Source organism: Myxine glutinosa, chromosome 10, assembly GCF_964187855.1.
Source record: "Myxine glutinosa chromosome 10, kmMyxGlut1.1, whole genome shotgun sequence".
NCBI classification, from domain to species: Eukaryota; Metazoa; Chordata; class Myxini; order Myxiniformes; family Myxinidae; genus Myxine; species Myxine glutinosa.
In genome coordinates, this window is record NC_136270.1 from 88911559 (window position 1) to 88934327 (window position 22769).

Below are 22769 nucleotides of genomic sequence, written 5' to 3' on the forward strand. Positions count from 1 at the left end.
TGATTGAGTGTGATGTGTGGTGATTTGAGTGATGTGTGGTGATTTGGGTGATTGTGTGTGAGGTGTTCATGTGGAAGATGAGAGTGATTTGAGTGATTGAGTGTGATGTGTGGAAGATGAGAATGATTTGAGTGATGTGTGGTGATTTGAGTGATTGAGTGTGATGTGTGGAAGATGAGAGTGATTTGAGTGATTGAGTGTGATGTGTGGAAGATGAGAGTGATTTGAGTGATTGTGTGGTGATTTGAGCGATTGAGTGTGATGTGTGGAAGATGAGGGTGATTTGAGTGATGTGTGGTGATTTGAGTGATTGAGTGTGATGTGTGGAAGATGAGAGTGATTTGAGTGATGTGTCGAAGATGAGAGTGATTTGAGTGATGCGTGGAAGATGAGAGTGATTTGAGTGATCGTGTGGTGATGTGAGTGATTGAGTGTGATGTGTGGAAGATGAGAGTGATTTGAGTGATTGTGTGGTGATTTGAGCGATTGAGTGTGATGTGTGGAAGATGAGAGTGATTTGAGTGATGTGTGGTGATTTGAGTGATTGAGTGTGATGTGTGGAAGATGAAAGTGATTTGAGTGATTGAGTGTGATGTGTGGAAGATAAGAGTGATTTGAGTGATTGAGTGTGATGTGTGGAAGATGAGAGTGATTTGAGTGAATGAGTGTGATGTGTGGAAGATGAGTGATTGTGTGGTGATTTGAGTGATTCATTGTGATGTGTGGAAGATGAGAGTGATTGAGTGTGATGTGTGAAAGATGAGAGTGATTGTGTGGTGATTTGAGTGATTGAGTGTGATGTGTGGAAGATAAGAGTGATTTGAGTGATTGAGTGTGATGTGTGGAAGATGAAAGTGATTTGAGTGATTGAGTGTGATGTGTGGAAGATGAGAGTGATTTGAGTGATTGAGTGTGATGTGTGGAAGATGAGAGTGATTTGAGTGATTGAGTGTGATGTGTGGAAGATGACAGTAATTTGAGTGATTGAGTGTGATGTGTGCAAGATGAGAGTGATTGAGTGTGATGTGTGGAAGATGAGAGTGATTGAGTGTGATGTGTGGAAGATGACAGTTATTGAGTGTGATGTGTGGAAGATAGACTGATTTGAGTGATTGTGTGGTGATTTGAGTGATTGTGTGGTGATTTGAGTGATTGTGTGTTGATTTGAGCGATTGAGTGTGATGTGTGGAAGATGAGAGTGATTTGAGTGATGTGTGGTGATTTGAGTGATTGAGTGTGATGTGTGGAAGATGAGAGTAATTGAGTGTGATGTGTGGAAGATGAGAGTGATTTGAGTGATGTGTCGAAGATGAGAGTGATTTGAGTGATGCATGGAAGATGAGAGTGATTTGAGTGATCGTGTGGTGATTTGAGCGATTGAATGTGATGTGTGGAAGATGAGAGTGATTTGAGTGATGTGTGGTGATTTGAGTGATTGAGTATGATGTGTGGAAGATGAGAGTGATTTGAGTGATTGTGTGGTGATTTGAGTGATTGAGTGTGATGTGTGGAAGATGAGAGTGATTTGAGTGATTGTGTGGTGATTTGAGTGATTGAGTGTGATGTGTGGAAGATGAGAGTGATTGAGTGTGATGTGTGGAAGATGAGAGTGATTTGAGTGATTGAGTGTGATGTGTGGAAGATGAGAGTGATTTGAGTGATTGTGTGGTGGAAGATGACAGTGATTGAGTGTGATGTGTGGAAGATGAGAGTTATTTGAGTGATTGTGTGGTGATTTGAGTGATTGTGTGTGATGTGTTGAAGATGAGAGTGATTTGAGTGATTGAGTGTGATGTGTGGAAGATGACAGTAATTTGAGTGATTGAGTGTGATGTGTGGAAGATAAGAGTGATTGAGTGTGATGTGTGGAAGATGAGAGTTATTGAGTGTGATGTGTGGAAGATAGACTGATTTGAGTGATTGTGTGGTGATTTGAGTGATTGAGTGTGATGTGTGGAAGATGAGAGTGATTGAGTGTGATGTGTGGAAGATGAGAGTGATTGAGTGTGATGTGTGGAAGATGAGTGATTTGAGTGATTGAGTGTGATGTGTGGAAGATGAGAGTGATTTGAGTGATTGTGTGGTGATTTGAGTGAGTGTGATGTGTGGAAGATGAGAGTGATTGAGTGTGATGTGTGGAAGATGAGAGTGATTGAGTGTGATGTGTGGAAGATGAGAGTGATTGTGTGGTGATTTGAGTGTGATTGAGTGTGATGTGTGGAAGATGAGAGTGATTTGAGTGATTGTGTGGTGATTTGAGTGATTGTGTGGTGATTTGAGTGATTGTGTGGTGATCTGAGTGATTGTGTGGTGATTTGAGTGATTGTGTGGTGATTTGAGTGATTGAGTGTGATGTGTGGAAGATGAGAGTGATTTGAGTGATGTGATGATTTGAGTGATTGTGTGGTGATTTGAGTGATTGTGTGGTGATTTGAGTGATTGTGTGGTGATTTGAGTGATGTGTGGTGATTTGAGTGATTGAGTGTGATGTGTGGAAGATGAGAGTGATTGAGTGTGATGTGTGGAAGATGAGAGTGATTTGAGTGATTGAGTGTGATGTGTGGAAGATGAGTGATTTGAGTGATTGTGTGGTGGAAGATGACAGTGATTGAGTGTGATATGTGGAAGATGAGAGTGATTTGAGTGATTGTGTGGTGATTTGAGTGATTGTGTGTGATGTGTGGAAGATTTGAGTGATTGAGTGTGATGTGTGGAAGATGACAGTAATTTGAGTGATTGAGTGTGATGTGTGGAAGATGAGAGTGATTGAGTGTGATGTGTGGAAGATGAGAGTTATTGAGTGTGAAGTGTGGAAGATAGACTGATTTGTGTGATTGTGTGGTGATTTGAGTGATTGAGTGTGATGTGTGGAAGATGAGAGTGATTGAGTGTGATGTGTGGAAGATGACAGTAATTTGAGTGATTGAGTGTGATGTGTGGAAGATGAGAGTGATTTGAGTGATTGTGTGGTGATTTGAGTGAGTGTGATGTGTGGAAGATGAGAGTGATTGAGTGTGATGTGTGGAAGATGAGAGTGATTTGAGTGATTGAGTGTGATGTGTGGAAGATGAGAGTGATTGAGTGTGATGTGTGGAAGATGAGTGATTTGAGTGATTGTGTGGTGATTTGAGTGATTGTGTGGTGATTTGAGTGATTGAGTGTGATGTGTGGAAGTTGAGGGTGATGTGTGGAAGATGAGAGTGATTGTGTGGTGATTTGAGTGATTGTGTGGTGATTTGAGTGATTGCGTGATTTGAGTGATTGAGTGTGATGTGTGGAAGATGAGAGTGATTTGAGTGATTGAGTGTGATGTGTGGAAGATGAGAGTGATTGAGTGTGATGTGTGGAAGATGAGAGTGATGTATGGTGAATTTAGTGATTGTGTGGTGATTTGAGTGATTGTGTGGTGATTTGAGTGATTGTGTGGTGATTTGACTGATTGCGTGTTGATTTGAGTGATTGTGTGGTAATTTGAGTGATGTGTGGTGATTTGAGTGATGTGTGGTGATTTGAGTGATTGAGTGTGATGTGTGGAAGATGAGAGTGATTGTGTGGTGATTTGAGTGTGATTGAGTGTGATGTGTGGAAGATGAGAGTGATTTGAGTGATTGTGTGGTGATTTGAGTGATTGTGTGGTGATCTGAGTGATTGTTTGGTGATTTGAGTGATTGTGTGGTGATTTGAGTGATTGAGTGTGATGTGTGGAAGATGAGAGTGATTTGAGTGATGTGATGATTTGAGTGATTGTGTGGTGATTTGAGTGATTATGTGGTGATTCGAGTGATGTGTGGTGATTTGAGTGATTGTGTACTGTACGTCAGTTGTTCGTGTGGAAGATGAGAGTGAGTGGGCCCGGTCCACGTGAACCGATCGCCGATTGGTGCTCTGACCGTGGCCGCGCTGCTCTGATGAATACAGGTACAGCACGTAGTACTTACTGTATTATGCAAGCAAATGACTAATGAGGTAAATGGACTTTAATGTGACCATATTACAATCTCGCGAGAAAATATTACAGCTGTCCCTGTTTTGCTATTTTCAAGGTAGAAGAGAAGAATAGTTCGTTGGGTTATTGAGTTACTATGGGCATTTTTACCTGTCTGCTTCCTCGGCTTACCCTATCATTTCATTTGTCCGAGGATATCTTCCATCTGCTTGAAAGTCAGCTGACATCACCTTCCTTACCCAACTTCTTCTTAACGGACACAAAGATTCCCACGATATTGTGGTGTTGGACGGGGGAGTTTTGGCTCAAGTCGTTCACGAACAGGCTGGCCAGGCCTGACGTTTCATTAAAAGATTAGGACGGAATGTGGATTGTTCAAGGTGCCGGAAATAGCGCGCCGACTATTCGCGAAGGACACCGAGGGATCTTACTATAATTCACCAAATGTCTGTCTGTCTGTCTGTCTGTTCGAAGGGACCGCAAAAACGGCTGAACCGATCGCAACGATATTTTGGGTGGGTAATCCTGGGATCTCCAGGAGTGAAATAGGCTATTTAGTTTTCCCAATTTCAGCTTTGGTCTCCAGCATTCTCAGATTTGGACTCCCGCACAACATTCGCGTTCGCCTAACGTTCATTGTGATGATGTTTTCATTGTGACTATGTTGTTTTCCCGGGTGCCGCACAAACGGCTGCACCAATCGTTGCACGGACTCGGTGACCTCGGACAAAGACCTTTTATAAGGACACGGGTTGAATCCCTGCTTGAGAGAATTCCATCCCCCTCCCCGCCATCACGACCGTTTCTCCAACTCACAATCCCACGATATGCGGAAAGGACGACCCAAAACCAATTATCTTCTTTTCGATTCGTATATAAACATCATTAAAAGTAAATAATGACCTCGGCGAAAGTTCAAACGTAGGACAGTTTATATAGGACACGGGTAGTTTATAAGGACATGGGTTGAATCTCTCCATGAGAAAATTCCACGTAGCTATTTCGGCGGTGTATACGCGAACAGATCGCTGACTCCATCGATCTTGCCGAGGCCTTAACAGCTATAGGCTCAAAATCCTTTTAACTGTTGATTTGGTACTTTTTACAATGAAGGAAACATTAACAATGTTGTTAAAAGTTTATTTTGTGATTAATTTGTGATTGGAGTTATGTTGTTTGGAATGAAAAAAAGAGATATCGAGTTCAAGTGAATGACAACATGCCGTGATGGTTTCTACCCACTAAACGTGAACTTCGTGGATCGCCATATGCAGATTCGCCACAGACCCACGATCGATGTTTCTATACCTGAACGTACCCGTTTGTTTGCGAATGGGTACGTTTTTCATGGAAGTCATTCACGAACTTGCTGTCCATGTCTAATGTGTGACTGAAGGTGCTACAGGAATGTGGAATTTATTTGTTTCATGCTTTAGCATTCGCCGTATCTGCATTGCCAGTTTGCTTCTGGCCTCCCACCTGTGCGTAGCACGGGTATCTCACTAGTATGTATAATTCCAGTGAGACGGTTTACCAAATTTTTTTGGGGAAGGGGGGGGGGCGAGGGGAGGGGTTGATTATGGCTGGTGGACCCACAAGTGTTACTGCAGAACGCCCTCAAACAGAAGGTCTAATGGGGTTTATTGGGTCTACAATCTACATGGTCCTCAGGCTCTTTGGGGTATTAGAGTCTTAGGGGTTTATGTAGGGTCTTAAAGGGTCTTCGGATTATAAAGGGTCTAACCTCGAGAGTGCTTTAGGGGTCTAAATGGTCTTTGAGTTATAAAGGATCTTATAAGGTCTTAGGGGTCTAAAGGTTATAAAATATTGTTATGAATTTGGGTAGTGATATGTAGAGCAGAATACAGCTGAACAGGTAACATGCTTCGAGATGTCGCGGTAAGGAAAACTACCTTGTAATAAGTTCGTGTGTAGGCGTTTTGGTCGGTTAAGGTGTATAATTGTGAATCTACCAGGAGATTCGTGTGTTAAGTAGTGTAGGGAATAATGAGTAGAGCCCTTGTATGTCTCACCTGGTAATCAAACCTCTGTCCCTTATGGCACTGCAGACCACATCGACTCTTGGTTAGGATCCCTTAGTACAACACTAATAACACCCTCCCCCCCCCCCCCCCCCCCGACATGACCTCGGAAGAAAGCAGGCCAGGACACCGCCAATAATGGCGGCCACCATTTACACCTCCGAGAGGCCTATCCACCTCACGTAGTACGTACTACAAAACAAGGAATAGGGGACGGGAGTGAGAGTGGCTCAGTGGGCGTGACCTGAGCGAGTCGGTGGAGGAGACCGATTGGTTGGCAGCGCGCCAGAGCTGACGTCACCGGCCGAGGCTATACCGAGAGCCGAGCGCCATTTTCGAGGCAGATACTGAGTTGAGTGGAGAGAGAGTGAGTTGAGACTCGGTGTGTGCAGTTGAGCAGTGACATTGCTGGCGCGGAGTCGAGTTGAGTGGAGTCCAGAGGAGTTGGTGTTGAGTTGAGAAAGCAGTGACATTCCTGGAGTCGAGTCGAGAGGAGGTGCGCACGGGCAGTTCGTTTTGAGGTGCGCACGAGGAGAGTTGGCAGATCCCAAGTGCAGAGAGCCTGAGTTGGTTTTGCAGTGCGCAGTTCACAGTTCAGCGCAGTTGATCCGTGGTCGTTCACAGTTGGATTCCTGGCAGCGCAGTTCAGAGATCCCGAACCGAGTTGGGCTGAGGTGTAGCCCGAGTGGAGCTCGCTGTCCTGCTGTGGGACCTCGTGGTGCTTTGGAGCTTGGTGCACGGACCTCATGTGCAGCGGCGAGGGCGTTGGCTCGGGCCTAGCGGGGCGTGCGAGGTGGACGGAGGATTCCTCCACGCCGGAGTTTGGAGCCGCGTTGGACGGATGACACAACGAGAGCAGATAAGACCGAGCTCCGCGGTTACACGATACATGACGCGTTCTTTTTGTTAATTCATCCCCTGTTTGTATTTGATATCTGGTGTGCGGGATCCCGAAGTAGGATATTTTATTACCGGCGCGTGCTTTTTCCTGTCCATGCTTTTCCCAATAAACCCTTATATTATTTTTGTACATATATCTGAACGCAGTTTACCGGGTGGTTGATTTTATAGATAAGGCTGCGGGGCTCTCGCCGTTCCCCACCATTCCGCGTGCTTGGGGCTTTTGGTTTTGGAATCCGCCATTGAGTTTCCGCCTCGGGAGTTAAAGCCTTCGTGATCGGCAATCCGCAACTCTGATGTTAATCGGAGTTGCGCGACAATATGTAAGGGGTCTGAGGTGTCTCATGGGTGTGATGGGTCTTAGAGTTATAAAGACTCTTAGGGGTATTGCAGGGTCTTAGGGATCTTAGGGTTATGAAGGGTTTAAACTTAACTCTACATGGTCTTCAAGGTCTTCGAGGTCTTAAAGGGCTTTGAGGGTCTACACCGTCTTCGGGTAAAAAAAAAGGGTGTAATGGTGTTATGTCTCAAGGGTGTCTTCAAGTGACTTATGGGTAAGTCAAAAGGTGTCTCAAGGTTGTAAATGTTTAAAGGTGAGTTGGACCGTTTGAACGTGAGTTGGACCGGGAGTTCGATCTAAAATGGTCGAAAGGAGTTTAAAAGGTCTAAGGGGATGAAAGGATGGAAGGGCTCTAAAGGTGTACATGTGTAAAACGTATGTTCCAACAGTCCGTTATTAATATACCTAATTAATAGACGTAGTCAAGGTGCAATGATAAGTCAGTAAGCAGTCGTACTCACGGTCCAATTCCCGTTCTAATAGTACGTAATCAATAGACATAGCGGGATTCCCGTGTCGGACGGTTTCGGAGACGTCTCACCTCAAAAGAGCACTTTTTGGAGTGTGTATGGGTAAGTTTGTTTGTTAGTGTTTGCAAAGGGATGCCTTGATTACCTCCATAAATATAACTATTTAAACTCAGTAAAACATACCTGGCTCATGCAGTACATGCTTTAAAGGTGTTTCTAATGTTATGTACTCAATTGTGTTATTAACAGAAACGTTTTACATGAAGGTTGTTCACTTTTTATTATTTATCGTGAAATTTGAAAATGATGCCTCCATGACGTCATAATAGCCTTGACTCTTTAATATACGAAAATAAAAGGAAATAAAAAAGTATTGTGACGTAAGCACGACAGTGCAATATATCATTGGTGACGTCACAATTGATTGTTGTAATTAAGGGACGAGTTGCTCGAACAAATTGGGTTTTAGTCATTTTTAGAAGAAGCAATGTGAGTGAGTACCAGAATGCTCCGGTAAGTGAGGGGAAGCCATGTTGTTAATTTGGTGGAAATGAAGGAATGAGAATCATGTTGAGAACTTTCGGTTTAATGAGAGATGATGTTAAAAACCTGAACACTCAGTGATGGATCTGGGAGGAGGTCCTCGGGAAAGAGTTCAGGAGAGTGAATGAGGATTGAAAAGTAAAACGAACATGGGAGTGGTTTGAGAGAGTGTTGGAGTGTCAGTGTGTGTGTGTGTGTGTGTGTGTGTGTGTGTGTGTGTGTGTGTGTGTGTGTGTGTGTGTGTGTGTGTGTGTGTGTGTGTGTGTGTTGGTCGATTTGATGTGTTTAAGGGTAAGATGTGAATGATTTAATGATCTTATCACATTATCGAGTGTGTAAGGAAAGTTATAAATATATGATAACACATTAAATCCTATTGCAAGTAAAGTTGGGATAAGTGATTTTACATTGATGGGTTGACTGACTGCCTGGACGCAACTGAGGTTGTGGATCTACTGATGTGTCATTTATTGATGTGGATCCATGATCGAGGTTGTGGATCCGCCGTTTGGAGAGGTCCTGGGCTGAAAGGATCGAAACCTCGAGGAAGAACGGTGCCCAGCTGATGATCCATGCAGTCGGGGAACTAGTCAATTGCTTATGGGTTAAGGTTCTTGCTTTAGGTGGAGAAACTATGTTTCAGGTTTACAATTTAAATAAAGTTGAATATGGGATGTTGTAAAATTAACATAATTTACAACAATCCTTTAAATTATTTAAGTTTGGGAACAACCGATACTGTACAATTAATTAAGTGTGTGTGTGTGTGTGTGTGTGTGTGTGTGTGTGTGTGTGTGTGTGTGTGTGTGTGTGTGTGTGTGTGTGTGTGTGTGTGTGTGTGTGTGTGTGTGTGTGTGTAATAAGAAATGAAAACTAAAATGAACACTGGTGGAAGGAAGAGGAATCGAGATATAATTGAAATTGTTCAACCCACTTAGGAGATGAAGAAGATTCCTCATATTTATAGAGATGACGAGAGGGTTCTTTGTTTAATGGTGTTCTAATGGTGTGGTTGTTTTTCTTTTTTTCCCCATTTCACCCTCTACATCCAACATGTTCATCTTCTTCAGATCTAGGACCTCTTCAGGTAAGGTCGATGATGAGATGATCCCAAAGTGTGAATCCAATACCTGGGCCCGAGAAAGCTCATTCGGGAGAGGATTCTGCTTGGAGTTTTCTATTTTGATTCCTTTTGAAAACAGTATACCATTGTGTACATGAACACTCACCTGGTACTTACCATATTATAAATTTTCATCCAAACTGGGTGACGACATAGGTGGAGTCAGTGATCAATTTAACCCTCTGTTCGTAGGTTCAGCTCAGGTGGCGTTCACCCGACCGGAAACCGGAGGTGCATGGATGGGTCGACTGCGCAACATCAGCGTACCCTATTATGGTGGGATGTGCAGTCCTGCCAAGAGGAGTGCACGACGGAAGAGAACACCTGGGAAACCCAAGCGTGGGAATCCAAGCGTTTTGGAGTTTTTGGAAGAGGAGAATTCGTGGTTTTCAAATGAGGAAGAAGGGCACGGGTTGTGGGTGGGGGACAAGGATTCCACATCAAGGTAAGAGAGAATATGGTGGGACAGGTCGGAGAGTCGGTGAGGAACCCGGTATGTGGGAAATATTAAATATTAAATAACTGTGATCATCTTGGAGTGAAATAAATCATAAAATCCCTTTAGACCAACATATTTTGTGATTTATAAAGTTTATAAATAATATAATTTTAGTTCACAATGTCCATAATGAGATGGCGTGGGCCCATTGCAGCTTGGGATCTGATCAGTATGGAATTTGTTGAACCGGATCTAGTGATAAATTGGTCGAGAGAAAAATTGACGATGTCATCTGCCAAATGGTTCGGCAGCCATATTGGATTGAACATAAAACCCCTAAAATCTCTAAACACTCTTCTTCTCCAAAACGGCTAAACAGATCGAGGTGAAACTTTACAGGCATGATCGCCTCCCGATGATGAAGCAAAGGTTTCTTGGCGATGATGTCATAGGTCACATGGTTTGGCAGCTTTGATTTTTTTAAAAATAAACCTTAAAAAATCAACTCCTCCAGAACAGCTGGACAGATCAAGTGGAAACTTCACAAATATGTTCTCCATGCCTTGGGGATACCATGGTGTTCCCAAATAATTGATAGGTCACAGGGTCTGGCAGCCATATTAGATTAAACGAAAATCTTTTAAAAACTCTGTCTATTGAACAGCTTCATTGATCAATGTGAAACTTCAAAATTATGATCCAGCGAGCAATCGGAATACAAGTTTTATATTTCATCCTGAGCGGACACATAATAGCATGGTGTTGGCTCAGTCGTTAGGGTGCTGGCTTGGGATCCTATGAATCCTGGGTTCGAATCCCGGTCGATTTCCGTAATTAACACCAGGGGGGTTGACTCAGCCTGTTCATTACCTTCCGAGGTCGGCAAATTGAGCACCGGTTCACTGGTAATTCCCTGTGTGTCGTAAGAGGCGACCAACAGGGTTGGCAGCAGGAAGGGCATCCAGCTGTAAAAGATTGCTTCACAAAAGGGGACCACGGTGCCCAAAAAAAGGCCAGCCCCCGCTCTGTGGGGAAAAATGGTCTCCAAAGGCGGTTCCTAATCGGACACGTGGTCTGACAACCATAATTATTTAATTATTTGAATCTGAGTTAAAAAAAAAATTGAAACGGTTTAAGCTATTGAAGTCAAACTATACATGTTAGAATGAGTCGTCAAGGGGAATACACATTTAAAATTTCAATATTATCGGTTGCACGATCCGGCAGCCAGAATGTTTTAATTATTTGAAGAAGAAGAAACCCTACAATATTATCTTCTCCAGAACAGCTTACAACATCGATGTGAAACTTCGCACACATCATCGAGTCTTTTGGAATATAATATGATAATTCAAGTGTCATTGGTCATATTTTCTGGCAGCCATTTTTCAAATGTATTTTGAATCAGAGTTTTTTTGATTCCTTTCAATTGAATTTTAAATCCAAATTTGCATCCAATTTTTTAAAGAGGAGGCCAGGTGTCACGTGTCCGATCAATGTGGGGTTGTGACAAAGTGGGACGTCTTGTGGTACCCGGGCATCACTGCCAACAGTTATAAAGTGGCAGTTCTAGTTATTATTATTAATATTATTAGATGATTTTTTTTTATCTTCCCGTGAGTGGCAGGACATCCAGCTTAATCTCACCAGTGGAGGCCGCCCTCGAACACCGCACCAGACGATGTTCAAGCCCACAACAGTACAATGGCAGTCATGATATCAAAGGAGTGATAATGTTTCATTTCCATGCAGAACGTGATATTCTCTTGTGTTATCTTGGTCTCTTGGACCATCCAGCATCTTACATTTCGTACACTAACACCATATCTTGATGATCCCCGTTTTTTGTAGGTCCTGGACCATTGTGTGCCTCTTGATCCTGATGTCCCTGGTTTTTACGGTTTCAACGACGTATGTTGCTGCTCACCTGCGTAAGTGACATTTTCGCTAACTTATTACACAGGCAACTCAACTGCACGTCCATGTCGGACTCCGCATACACCCACCCATTCCTGTCCTGGTCGTATGCAGAGCGTCGCTTCCCCGACGACAAGTGGACATTTTTGTGGTTGAGACCCAACGTGGAGAGGTCGTCACTTGGGCCACGTGGTGCTCTGGTCGGGGCAGGGACTTGGGATCTGGCCAAGTTACCGGCACAAGTTTGCCGACTCAGTCCCCGACACCTCATCGCCTTTTCCTAATTGTTGACGAGAACATGTACCACACTCTTTACAGAGAGTTGCTTTTGACAAATCAGTTTCCTGGCACGTGCTAACCCGGGTGGTTTGCCATTGCTTTCCCAGCAGTCAATTGGTGCATTAATTAGTAATTTGTTCAGGGTCTTGGTGATACAACACCTGCTCTTCACGAAGAACACCGTGAGATCGTTCACGGCCACCAATTAGTGCTGGCAGACGGGACACCCAGTTTGAAGTGCAAGTGAGGGACGGCACACATTGGTGTCTTGTCCTGCCGAAACACCAGGACGGTTGTTTATAGCTGCGTCAGAATTGGAACCCAAGCGAGACACCTCGGAAGAGAGTATCTAAACCTCTGGGTTATGCTGCCATCCATTCCTCATCACTGTTTCATTTTTTCTTCATCACATATTGTGCTTTTTTTTTTTCATTGTCCATTTATAAATTGAAAAATTTAACGTATTTTATTTTTCTCCCTCATCAGGTCTCAAATCACACCATGAGACTTCTTTAGTTCCTGTCCAGTTCCAGAACAATCTGGTGAGTACCAGGGAGGAATCTGTTTTGTTCATTTAATGGCAAAAGTCACTTGAAAGCAATTTCTCTATTGATGAATTCTTCATAGGGAGAGGTGTTCATCCACCCATTAACCCTTTATAGGGAGAGGTGCTCATCCACCCATTAACCCTTTATAGGGAGAGGTGCTCATCCACCCATTAACCCTTTATAGGGAGAGGTGTTCATCCACCCATTAACCCTTTATAGGGAGAGGTGCTCATCCACCCATTAACCCTTTATAGGGAGAGGTGTTCATCCACCCATTAACCCTTTATAGGGAGAGGTGCTCATCCACCCATTAACCCTTTATAGGGAGAGGTGTTCATCCACCCATTAACCCTTTATAGGGAGAGGTGCTCATCCACCCATTAACCCTTTATAGGGAGAGGTGCTCATCCACCCATTAACCCTTTATAGGGAGAGGTGTTCATCCACCCATTAACCCTTTATAGGGAGAGGTGCTCATCCACCCATTAACCCTTTATAGGGAGAGGTGTTCATCCACCCATTAACCCTTTATAGGGAGAGGTGCTCATCCACTCATCAGCCCTTTATAGGGAGAGGTGCTCATCCACCCATTAACCCTTTATAGGGAGAGGTGTTCATCCACCCATTAACCCTTTATAGGGAGAGGTGTTCTTCCACCCATTAACCCTTTATAGGGAGAGGTGTTCATCCACCCATTAACCCTTTATAGGGAGAGGTGTTCTTCCACCCATTAACCCTTTATAGGGAGAGGTGTTCATCCACCCATTAACCCTTTATACTTATAGGGAGAGGTGTTCATCCACCCATTAACCCTTTATAGGGAGAGGTGTTCATCCACCCATTAACCCTTTATAGGGAGAGGTGCTCATCCACCCATTAACCCTTTATAGGGAGAGGTGCTCATCCACCCATTAACCCTTTATAGGGAGAGGTGCTCATCCACCCATTAACCCTTTATAGGGAGAGGTGTTCATCCACCCATTAACCCTTTATAGGGAGAGGTGCTCATCCACCCATTAACCCTTTATAGGGAGAGGTGTTCATCCACCCATTAACCCTTTATAGGGAGAGGTGTTCATCCACCCATTAACCCTTTATAGGGAGAGGTGCTCATCCACCCATTAACCCTTTATAGGGAGAGGTGTTCATCCACCCATTAACCCTTTATAGGGAGAGGTGCTCATCCACCCATTAACCCTTTATAGGGAGAGGTGTTCATCCACCCATTAACCCTTTATAGGGAGAGGTGCTCATCCACCCATTAACCCTTTATAGGGAGAGGTGTTCATCCACCCATTAACCCTTTATAGGGAGAGGTGCTCATCCACCCATTAACCCTTTATAGGGAGAGGTGCTCATCCACCCATTAACCCTTTATAGGGAGAGGTGTTCATCCACCCATTAACCCTTTATAGGGAGAGGTGCTCATCCACCCATTAATCCTTTATAGGGAGAGGTGCTCATCCACCCATTAACCCTTTATAGGGAGAGGTGTTCATCCACCCATTAACCCTTTATAGGGAGAGGTGTTCATCCACCCATTAACCCTTTATAGGGAGAGGTGTTCATCCACCCATTAACCCTTTATAGGGAGAGGTACTCATCCACCCATTAACCCTTTATAGGGAGAGGTGTTCATCCACCCATTAACCCTTTATAGGGAGAGGTGCTCATCCACCCATTAACCCTTTATAGGGAGAGGTGCTCATCCACCCATTAACCCTTTATAGGGAGAGGTGCTCATCCACCCATTAACCCTTTATAGGGAGAGGTGTTCATCCACCCATTAACCCTTTATAGGGAGAGGTGCTCATCCACCCATTAACCCTTTATAGGGAGAGGTGCTCATCCACCCATTAACCCTTTATAGGGAGAGGTGCTCATCCACCCATTAACCCTTTATAGGGAGAGGTGCTCATCCACTCATCAGCCCTTTATAGGGAGAGGTGCTCATCCACCCATTAACCCTTTATAGGGAGAGGTGTTCATCCACCCATTAACCCTTTATAGGGAGAGGTGTTCTTCCACCCATTAACCCTTTATAGGGAGAGGTGTTCATCCACCCATTAACCCTTTATAGGGAGAGGTGTTCTTCCACCCATTAACCCTTTATAGGGAGAGGTGTTCATCCACCCATTAACCCTTTATACTTATAGGGAGAGGTGTTCATCCACCCATTAACCCTTTATAGGGAGAGGTGTTCATCCACCCATTAACCCTTTATAGGGAGAGGTGCTCATCCACCCATTAACCCTTTATAGGGAGAGGTGCTCATCCACCCATTAACCCTTTATAGGGAGAGGTGCTCATCCACCCATTAACCCTTTATAGGGAGAGGTGCTCATCCACTCATCAGCCCTTTATAGGGAGAGGTGCTCATCCACCCATTAACCCTTTATAGGGAGAGGTGTTCATCCACCCATTAACCCTTTATAGGGAGAGGTGTTCTTCCACCCATTAACCCTTTATAGGGAGAGGTGTTCATCCACCCATTAACCCTTTATAGGGAGAGGTGTTCTTCCACCCATTAACCCTTTATAGGGAGAGGTGTTCATCCACCCATTAACCCTTTATACTTATAGGGAGAGGTGTTCATCCACCCATTAACCCTTTATAGGGAGAGGTGCTCATCCACCCATTAACCCTTTATAGGGAGAGGTGCTCATCCACCCATTAACCCTTTATTGGGAGAGGTGTTCATCCATTCATTAACCCTTTATAGGGAGAGGTACTCATCCACCCATTAACCCTTTCTAGGGAGAGGTGTTCATCCACCCATTAACCCTTTATAGGGAGAGGTGTTCATCCACCCATTAACCCTTTATAGGGAGAGGTGTTCATCCACCCATCACCCCTTGATAATTATTAACCCTTCATTGGGAGAAGTGCATCTTGGAACAAAACTCTGAGAACAACACAACTTCACAACTTAGCCCATGAATCACAATCCTTCACAGAAGCCAAGGTGGATACTTCGAATCCTGGGAGGACTCCGTTCCACCTTCTAAAACATAAATTATGGAGATAGTAACACACACACACACACATATACATACACACACACACACCGACACACACCGACACACACACACACACACACACATATACATACACACACCAACACACACACACACACACACACACACACACACACATATATACATACACACACCAACACATATACACACCAACACACACACACACCGACACACACACACACCGACACACACACACACACACACACACACATATACATACACACACCAACACACACACACACCAACACACACCAACACACACACACACACACACACACACACACACACACACGTATTTCCAGCCCAAGCCTTGCTTCGTGTCAGACTTACCTTAACAAGGAAAACATAAAGCAATCTTCTTCAGATGTAGTTTTTCTCTCATTATTCGTGTCGTCATAAACAGTAACCAAGCAATGGATACAAGAACAAACAATGATGAAGCAGAAAATGAAAATGAAAAAATAATAAGAAATGTTCACGTTGTGTTTGTCTCCCTTGAACAGATGGCTGATATTGAAGTCATTAACTGGACATACAACTTTGCGGCGGAATCAAATGGTACATTTTGTTTAATTTCCTTTTATTAATAAGTTCATTTGTTACAAGTGCCAGAAATAAGCGAACTAATTTCGCATTCCTGCCCCTATCACAATGCAATGGCAAACCACCTCGTGTAATGATTTACATGAGACTGTTTGAACATCAGGGAAGATGTCCCGCAAATTGCACAGAAAGTAACATGATGATGTCACTCCCAAAGTGTCATCACATTTACACCCAAACACCTTCACTTTTACAGAACAACAATAGGGAAAGGTAGAGACAACCTTTGGAGAATGACAATAATAAATAATAAAACAGTAGTTTAACTCCATCTGCCTCGGTCTTAAGCTAGACCAGTTGTGCATGGACCGAGGTTTCATCCCCGAATATGCTTTGCTTGATGAAGGTTTAAGCAATACTTGATGTTTAAGGTTTAAACAATGCTGTATGCGTAACAGCCAAATGCTTAATGTGACAATATTTCCTTTCTTGTCCCACACCCCAATCCCCCGAACAGGTGGACGTATTCTCGATCACGAAAATATGAAGAGCTACATTTATTTGCTTTCATTTGTGGTGCCATACTCCAATCCTCCGCAGAATATCATACGGGTATGCTGAACGAACTCGGTAAATGTGTTGATGTTCACGACAAATCTGCTCTCATTTAACATTTCTATCTTGTTTTAATGTGACATTCCTATCTGTTTACAATTACACACACGTATTTCCAGCCCATCATCTTCAAAAAGGGTGTTATAATACCCAAACACCCAGTTTTCATCATTGCAATCTGTTGGAGGTCCAGGTGTATGCATGCAAAGTTTGGGTCCACTAGGTTTCGGATCGGTCGTCGGTTAACGTTGTGGTTACGTTCTTGAAAATACGAGATGAAGTGAAATTATTTTAAACGGATCAATTTATCTCTTAACAATCAATGTAAATGGGGGTTAGTTTGTTCATTTGCTCGAGGAGGGGTTGATTTGGTTCATTTGCTAGAGGAGGGGTTGATTTGGTTCATTTGCCACATAAAATGCATCGCATTTAAGTAAATTCACACACTTTATATATTCTGTATTGTACATTGCAATACTGTAAATAAAGTACTGTACTGTAAATAAATGGAAAGGAAACAACAAAAAAATCACCCCTTAGTACAATAAAACAATCCACTGGTGGAAGGTGGAGAGTGGGTTGGAGGCTCGCCACTGAGATCCAGAGGGTTCTCCCCCTTGCTATGACGTGAAGGTTTCTGCTTGTTGGTGAGTTCTCTCTCCCAAAAAAGTGCCTCAATGGTTGACTGATTTCTGCCCTGCCTCTTATTTTCTTTATAAACTAAAAATAATATACCCTCGGATCCTGCTATTTTCGAGGGGGACACGTTCTTGGAAAATCCGCAAATGGCAAAACCGCGAACAGCGGGGCATTGTTTCAATGGAAAAAGGGGGAATAGGTTCCCGAATTGCAAAAATCCGCAAATAGAGAGGACCAAACCGCAAATGGCGAGGCAAAATCTGCGTATGGTGTCGAAAATCCAGAGAATGTCGACGATTAATCCACGAAGGTCGATGAAAATCCCGTGAATGTATGCCGCGGCATTGTTTCAATGCCTCTGAAAACCGCGAATTCGCGGTACACGACCGGAATAGGGAAAAAAAACCCACGATTTTGCGGAATACGGCTGCTAATAAATAAATAAAATGAATACACTGGACACTTTTCCACAAATAGAGAATCAGGTCGCATTTTATCACCCGCAAGTACGTGGAACCCGCAAATAGCGGAACCGCGAATAGCGGGATCCGGCAGTACCATAAGACCCGTCACTTTGTTGAAGGGATTACCAAACTTATAGACAAGCGATAGATTTACGTATGCACCTGAGAGGAATTTTTGAGGTCACGTGCATCTTCCTCTCCATGAAGTGCCATTCCACATCAGTCCGCCACCCCCCACATATGGAGAAAACAGTGCAGAGGGAAAGAGGGAAATTCGACCATTTTTGCTTGCATATATAATAATAAAAGGCGTCCGTCCGTCTGTCTCCTCTATAACTCCAAAACCATGAAACCTACTGGCCCCAAGCTTTGCATGCATGCACCTGGACCTCCAACAGATTGCAATGATGAAAACTGGGTGCTTGGGTGTTATAACACTCTTTTTGAAGATGATTAACGAGGTGCTCATAAGAAAATAACCCGATGTAGTGGCTTCCCAATATGGCGGTCCGTTTTTATTAATGTAAATGAGTATGGTGGTGGCATCAGAAGCAGAGAAAGTTGCATTGCTATTGGTAGATTCCAGTTTAGATTTGTGGAGATTGGGAATCATCGTAGGGAGGGGGATGAGTGGTTGTGTTTTCTTCCTGAGAGTTTTCATTGAAATCTGTTAAGCCATTCTCAAGTGAAAGTTGGATGACTGAATGGACCGAAGAAACTGAGGAACCCCTGGGTTGACTAATTGACCGAATGTCATCATGTATCGCTGTCAAGAACATCAATGGTGGAGGGTGGCAAAGCGATGGAGGCCCTGTCTTTAGGGTTGGAGACCCTGAGGCTGAAGGTACGTGAACAAGGGGCGTCCTTGAATTCCTGACAGTACCAGAGCCTCTTGTGTTGGTGACCGGCGACCATCTCACCAGATTCAAGGACAGACCAGTTCATGACAGTGGTATTCCTCTTGAGGAGTGGATAACCCACTAGAAGTGCACAGCTGATGCTCGGAAATTGAGGGATGAGGAGTTTACCATTTTTCTGTGTGAACATTTGGCCGGGCAAGCTCGGCAAGAAATTTTGGCAAGAAGCGAGGATGTTAGAAAGTTGCCAGATCATTAAGACTCTGAGAAAAGTATTTGGGGTGGGGCTCTTTATCATCGGTTCAACATCGCTTCTACTCGTACTGCCAGCAGCCGCATCAGGATTTGTTGACTGTTTCCCTCGATCTCATTTAACTGTACGTCAAAATTGTTGAGGCCTGCCCATCTTTTAGCAACCGTCACCTGCGTGAGCCAGCTTTGAAGGGTCAGCTGTCGAAAACTGTAACAAATGATGTACATCAAAGGGAGATACGTTGTCTGACCAAAGAGAAGCCAAACCTGTCATTTTTGGACCTCCGAGATGCCGTAATTGATTGGCTGGGAGATTCCACCCCAAATGACACTAAAAAAAAACTGCTGTTGTTCAAGAAAATGGGGTTGTGCCAGACACCTGGAAGTAACAGGAAGACATCATCGCTAAACAACAGCAGATATACGATTTACTTGCTGGGTTGAAGGAGGGCAAGGAAGGGAAATCTCATTCCTGTTGGTCCTGTGGCAAAGCCGGACATCTTCGGCATAACTGTCTGACCAGGAAGTTAAACTACTAGAGCCTGGAGTGGTGAAACATTGGTGGCACTGGTGAGTCCAATGTGAATGGTTCAATTCTTAACAGAGTGATGGGGACAAGTCCAGAAAACATGTTGGATGTCGGTTGTGTGAAGCTCCATTGTTTATTCAAAAATGGCGCTCAAGTTTCAACCATTACAGAAACTTTCTATCGGCAATATTTAGATAAGCTTGACATGTTGGTTTCCTAGTTTCAAAAGATGTTGTAGATCTGGTTATATACCAGCACAAAACGGTTGTTCCTGGTGTTTTGGGTCAAATGCCTTGAGATGTATTAAAGTGACTTGACAGAAATTCTCATAACGTGAGCAAAGATGTCAGTTAAAAACTTGCTTGCGTTGTTTGAGGAAGTTGCTGCCATTTATATTAGGGACAGTGTCAAAGGCTTTGCTCATGGAAGGCAAATCCAACTGAAGGCAATCCAAGTTCCTTCCACAAAGCTCGGAACAAGTGTGTCTTCGCTCAGGAGAGCCAGGAAACAATATCTCTCTACTCTCACAACTGAACTCTGAAACCTGTCTCCATCCTCCAAATCCTGGTGTCGTCTGGTCAAATACGTTTCTGGTGTTTGTTCCCCTTCCAACCCCTCCCTACACAGCTGACACTGCACGTGAAGAAGTTGAAAGCGTCAACTGTGTGTTTGCCTCTGAATGTTTGTTTGTTTTGTTTTGTTTTGCTGAATGCCTCAACAAAATCTTGTGTCCCAAACCCAGCGCTCTCGTATCCACCTTACCCAGTCGTACCCAGCTGCTCCTGCACTCTGTGTCCTTCTCTCCGGACAAGGTGGAGAAGTTTCTGTTTCTGCTGAGGGAACTTTCATGCTTCTCGACAAGATATTCGGGGATGAGAATTTCCAGACTGCTTATTTCTCTGGACGATATTCTGATATTTTGGACAACTTTCGATAAAACCCAAGAAAGACTCGATATGGTTCTTACGAGACTTTCAAAATTTAATCTGGAAGTAAAGCGTAAAAACTGTCAACTTTTTAAAGAACAGTTCAGATAACTTGGCCATCAAATTTAAGAAAAAGGTGTTGCCCCTGACACTGATAAAATGAGTGTTGTGACAATGAGGCCCATACCAAAAACAGAGACTGGGCTACGTGGTTTTCTGGGTATGGCCGGTTATTATCGCAAGTTTGTACCTGGCTTTGTGAAAATAGCTGCCTCGTCATTCTCTGCTGCAGGGTATTCAACCTGGGAAGAAGGGCAAGTGAAAACCTCGTACTGGATGTGGTACGAAGGCTTGGGATAGTTCCTGTGATGATGCTTTTCATGGATGGAAGCGGAAACTTGCCATGGCACCAGGTCTTGGACATCCTGATTTTACCAGACAATACATTCTTAAAGTCGATGCTAATCACAATGGTCCAGGAGCAGTATTGTCTCTGGAATAGGAAACTGGCAGGGCAGTGCTTAACTACGTGAGCCGATATTTGAGGCCCAGTGAGAGGAATATGGAAAACGACAGCAGTTTCAAGTTGGAACTAGTTGCTTTGACTTGGGCTGTCAAGGAAAAGTTTCAAGACCATTTGTTTGGTGCTGAATGCATTGTTTATACAGATGATGACCCACTGAGCTACATTCAGACTTCGGCAAAACTTGGTGCTATGGAACCTCATTGGGTTGGTAAATTGTCTCAACCAGCAACAGTACCCACCCTCCGGGCAGGGATTCAATTGGGAGGCCCAAATGAAAAGGCAAAATGTCAGCAATTGAAGGCTTTTTTATTTTAAACGATTTATAAAAACATCTGTGAAATCATATCACACGCAAATCATCAAATTCTAAACAGTATTTGTAGAATTTCAATAAAAGCCACATCACTGTTCATATCGGTAAATATTATTCTATAGTGTTTGGAAAAATTGGAAATTGGAAAATTGAAAAATTGGGAAAACAAATAGCCTATTTTACTCCAGGAGGTCCCCAGGATTACCCACCCAAATTTTCGTTGCAATCGGTTCAGCCGTTTTTGCGGTACCTGGGAACAGACGGACATACAGACAGAAAGACAGACAGACAGACGGACAGACATTTGGTGAATTATAGTAAGATTAGAAAGATCAGTGGAGAAAGTAAAATAAAAACGCAAATTGAGGCAATGGACAAGGTTATTACCCTGCGAGCACCAAGCGAAAAGCAGAGTTCAGCAATTGGTTAAATTTGTCTGTCTGTCGGTCTGTCTACAGACGTCAGTTTTTGAATGCGGAACTACTTAATTTCAATTGAATGTTATATTTTGAGCACAAACATGAATTGAAATATGAATCAGAACACAAACCTGCAGCTAAGCAGTGCTCTGGCTCTGAATTTGGCAAATTGTACGGAATCTTGTCATGATCACGAAGAGAGAGGAATAAGTTTTTTTTTGATGACATCACGAAGATGAACAGAGCGGCACAACGGTTTGTTCATTTTAAGAAGAGAAGGATTGGGAAGCCCACCCGGTTCCGAGGAGAGGCCATCTGGGGCTCTGGGTTCCACACTGCCACATCCTGCTGATACTTGATCCAGCATGACGTTATTTTCCCGGGTGCCGCACAAACGGCTGCACCGATCGAGATTTAACGGATGTTAATATAAATCGTTTGAAAGAAAAAAGCCTTCAATTTCTGATATTTAGCCTTTTCATTTGGGCCTCCCAATTGAAGCCCCGCCTGTAGGGCAGGTACCGTTGCGAGTGGTCACAATGGAAACATCGTCACAATGAACGTTATGCGAACGCGAATATTATGCGGGAGTCCAAACCTGAGAATTCTGGAGACCAAAGCTGAAATTGGGAAAACTAAATAGCCTATTTTACTCCTGGAGATCCCAGGATTACCCACCCAAAATATCGTTGCGATTGGTTCAGCGGTTTTTACGGTACCTTCGAACGGACAGACAGACAGACAGACGGATGGACATTTGGTGAATTATAGTAAGATTCAACCTGACCATCCAACATAGTTCGGGCAAGGAGAACCAAAATGCTAACAGCAGCAGCACTAACACTGCCTGCGAAGTTCACATTTTTGCCTGCAGAGTTAAAGATCCAAGTGCAGACAGATGTTGCTTACATCTGCCTTGAACCTCTATCAGTCATACCATTCTGGCGAGACCCACTACCATCCACACTGATACCATAAGTCACAGCTGTGGACCTTGCCAAGTTACAAGGAGCTGATGCAAGCTGAGGTTATTTCCAATCAAACACCAAACATTGACTGAATGACAAAAGTTGGATGGGCCGATTGTCCCTTTATCAGAAA

General features: G+C 43.6%; 1 protein-coding gene across 2 annotated transcripts in view; it reads left to right on the forward strand.

Moving 5' to 3' along the window:
• LOC137433595 (SUN domain-containing protein 1) overlaps window positions 1-22769 on the forward strand; it is a 56491-nt gene that overhangs the window by 17371 nt on the left and 16351 nt on the right. The window contains exons 1-7 of one of the 2 annotated variants that reach the window (XM_078785851.1): window positions 9287-9328; window positions 9557-9809; window positions 11431-11502; window positions 11655-11734; window positions 12486-12541; window positions 16089-16143; window positions 16646-16740. In XM_078785851.1, the coding sequence (XP_078641977.1) occupies window positions 9295-9328; window positions 9557-9809; window positions 11431-11502; window positions 11655-11734; window positions 12486-12541; window positions 16089-16143; window positions 16646-16740 (645 nt within the window). In that variant the 5' untranslated portion in view covers window positions 9287-9294. Of the gene's footprint in view, window positions 1-9286; window positions 9329-9530; window positions 9810-11430; window positions 11503-11654; window positions 11735-12485; window positions 12542-16088; window positions 16144-16645; window positions 16741-22769 lie in introns of those variants that run through there. The other variant, XM_078785852.1, reaches the window with a different exon arrangement.